Raw genomic sequence first — 2,766 nt, 5'->3', positions numbered from 1 at the left:
GCTTACCTTGGGAAGGCTCTCAAATTTATTCCTCTGCAAAATAAGTAGTTTCAGATCTGTCAGAGTGCCACAATTCTGGAACAATTCATCCGTCAGGGCATTATGAGAAAAATTTAAATACTGAAATGGGCTTGTTCTATTGGGGCAAAGCATGTGTGGCATATATGCATCATATATTGTCAAGCTGGCAATATTCATCTCCGAAAACTGTCTGTATAGAATCTCCTGGTTGAAATAATAAACCTTATTACGAACGTGCTCCAAAGTTAGCGCTTTCATGGAGCCATCCAAAGAGATTAATTGTTCCAGAGAGCGTAATAAGGGTAGAAATTCATATTCATTCAGCATCCTCAGTGGTCCCCGAAAAGTCAAATTTCTCACAGTCAAATGCTCCACAGGTGAATACCAAATAAGCAGGAAAATTTGCAAAATGATATTCCATTGTAAGTCCACAGTGTCAAGCATCAGAGCTCTTGTCTTGATTTTCTTCAGAAGCATTAAAGAAGGAGAGGGAAAATATTTGTAGCTCAAGGTATATCTTAAGTTAACTATTTTTAAGTTTTCTGAAGTGCTCATTCCATCATACAAGAGGGAAAAACTGAAGTTTTGGTTTGCTGCAAAAACAATGTGGAGGTTACTTGTACTCAAGGTTGTCAGACTCTGAGGCTCATACAGAGAAAAGTCTTCTAAGGTTAGGAAGACAGTGTGGAGCTGCAAATGTATGATATACCTGAAGTCTGTCCTTCGTATCATCATCGCACTTAATCCTAGGTACTTCAAATGAAACATATCCCCAAATTCCTGACAGATGGGCAGGGCACTGAACTTATTGAAAGAAAGATCTAAATGTCTAAGATATGCAAGAGTTTGACAGTAAACTTTGAAAATATTATTATGAGATAAATCTAAGTATTCTAAATCTTCATTAAAAATAAAGACACTAAAGTCAAACCCTGTAATTAGATTATGAGAAAGATTTAATACTTGCAGGTCAGAAAGATAAATAAATTCTGAGATACTAAGGCCAGAGATCCTATTATGTGATAAATCTAATACATGAGTATGGACTGGAATGTTTTTTGGAACATTAGTTAGCAAACTGCTTGAATAATTTGCAATAAATTCATTTTCCACAGTTGGGTGGATATTATTCCATAGCGTGAATGTAAAGACACAAGCAAAGACATAGATATTTGCAAGGGATCTCATTACGCTTTCCAGGTTTATCTTGTTTTTTTACAGAAACACAGAAGCATATCTTTGTTTTCTGTTCAATATGTCTCAGTGATGAGTCCAGCCCTATGAAAAGAAAACACATGGAATTTGCTGAAATTGTTGAACATTTGAATTAGCTTTTTATTGTTAAAATAAAATATAAATTTTATGTAATAAGATTTTTATTTTTACATACTCTTGTTTTAAGTTCTTATCAATCCTCCTCACCTCCATTCTTTAATTCATATTATTTATTTTCTCAGTTAAGTAGAAATTAATTCCTTTATAATGGGAGGAATATAATCCGTGGTATGTTAAAAAACAACAGACATGTTAATAAAAATTTCTCAGCAATCTTGAAAAATACAAAACTGGTACAAACAGACATTAATGCATTTAGGAGTAAAGGAGAACACATCAAGCCTCCCATTTGCTCTTTCTCTACATATCATGTCCGCACACATTTGGGGACAGAACTCCAAAAGCCCCATGGGCCCCCACAGGAACCAGTGCAAAAGCAACCTCTTCACTCAGAAGAGCCAAAGGATATGCCTCTTTACACCCCAAAGACCCAGGACACAGCCATGCACCCCTCAGGGTCAGCCGATCAGATAAGATGATCAGGTTTGTCTTTGCTGTAGCACAAAGACATAGGGGTCCATTTTTCCAGTAAGCCAAGAAGCCTGAGGAGGAATTATACTGTCTCATGAATATTGTAATGCTGGTCTGTCCAAAAGCATACTAACAGGAAAATGACAGCATAACCAGACACTACATATGAAGCACTGGTATCCAAAATTTGAAAGAAAACACTTGACACTTCCAAAGACTCCAGAATTTCCTTAGGTGTCTTAGGAAATTTTCTGTATTTCCCAAATTACCCCACAGCTGCAACTTGACAAAGAACCTCTCTAGAAATAGTGAGGGACAATGAGTCTATTTCTAAGGATCAAAAAGTCCAGCGAGGGAAAGATTTTGTGGATATGGAAAATTGTCCAGTAGAATTAATATATGGTCATGTCTATCAATAGCCTTAAATAGTTTTAAAATTCCGCCCCTCTGTAATTTTTTGTTAAATAAACACCAAAAGCCTATTTTTTTCAGTTCTAACATGTGTTAGTCCCCAATAATTTGATTGCCTGGTATCAAAACTCATCCCTTCCCCTCCAAGTCTTAATCAAGTTTAAGCTCAAACCAAGCTTAATCGAGTTTTCTTTCAAATAAGTAAAGCAAAAATATGTGTAATTAATATCATCAAAAGCAAGAAAAGAATAAAACAGTCAAGTGTAAATTTATACCTCAGGAGAATCCAGTTGAGAGGTCAAATTCTGTCTTCAGAAAGTTGTGCTAGGGTATCTGAGTACAGAATAGAAATTAAGCTGGGAGGGTTTGTCAAAGTACAATATCACTCACAAGAAGAACAAAGACAAGGAAATTGTCCCAGCTTCCTTCAAAGACTAGCTGACTCTGTTCTTCAGAGTCCGGTAAAGAACCTCTTGAATCAAATAAACTTTGATCTGGAACTATCTGGAGGAACCGTCCCTTGGGCAA

The 2,766-nt window shown here is 36.1% G+C and overlaps 1 protein-coding gene across 1 annotated transcript; it reads right to left on the bottom strand.

Moving 5' to 3' along the window:
- Nucleotides 1–6: 6 nt before the first annotated feature.
- LOC104619850 (toll-like receptor 10) lies at nt 7–1,209 on the bottom strand (the record flags this gene model as incomplete). The annotated part of the gene is made up of 1 exon (XM_010285878.1): nt 7–1,209. A coding segment is annotated over exon 1 (1,203 nt), but the record flags the coding sequence as incomplete, so codon positions are not given.
- Between the last annotated feature and the right edge of the window lie 1,557 nt (nt 1,210–2,766).

Source organism: Phaethon lepturus, unplaced genomic scaffold (genome assembly GCF_000687285.1).
Source record: "Phaethon lepturus isolate BGI_N335 unplaced genomic scaffold, ASM68728v1 Scaffold14514, whole genome shotgun sequence".
NCBI lineage: Eukaryota > Metazoa > Chordata > Aves > Phaethontiformes > Phaethontidae > Phaethon > Phaethon lepturus.
This window is presented reverse-complemented; position numbering and strand designations above follow the sequence as displayed.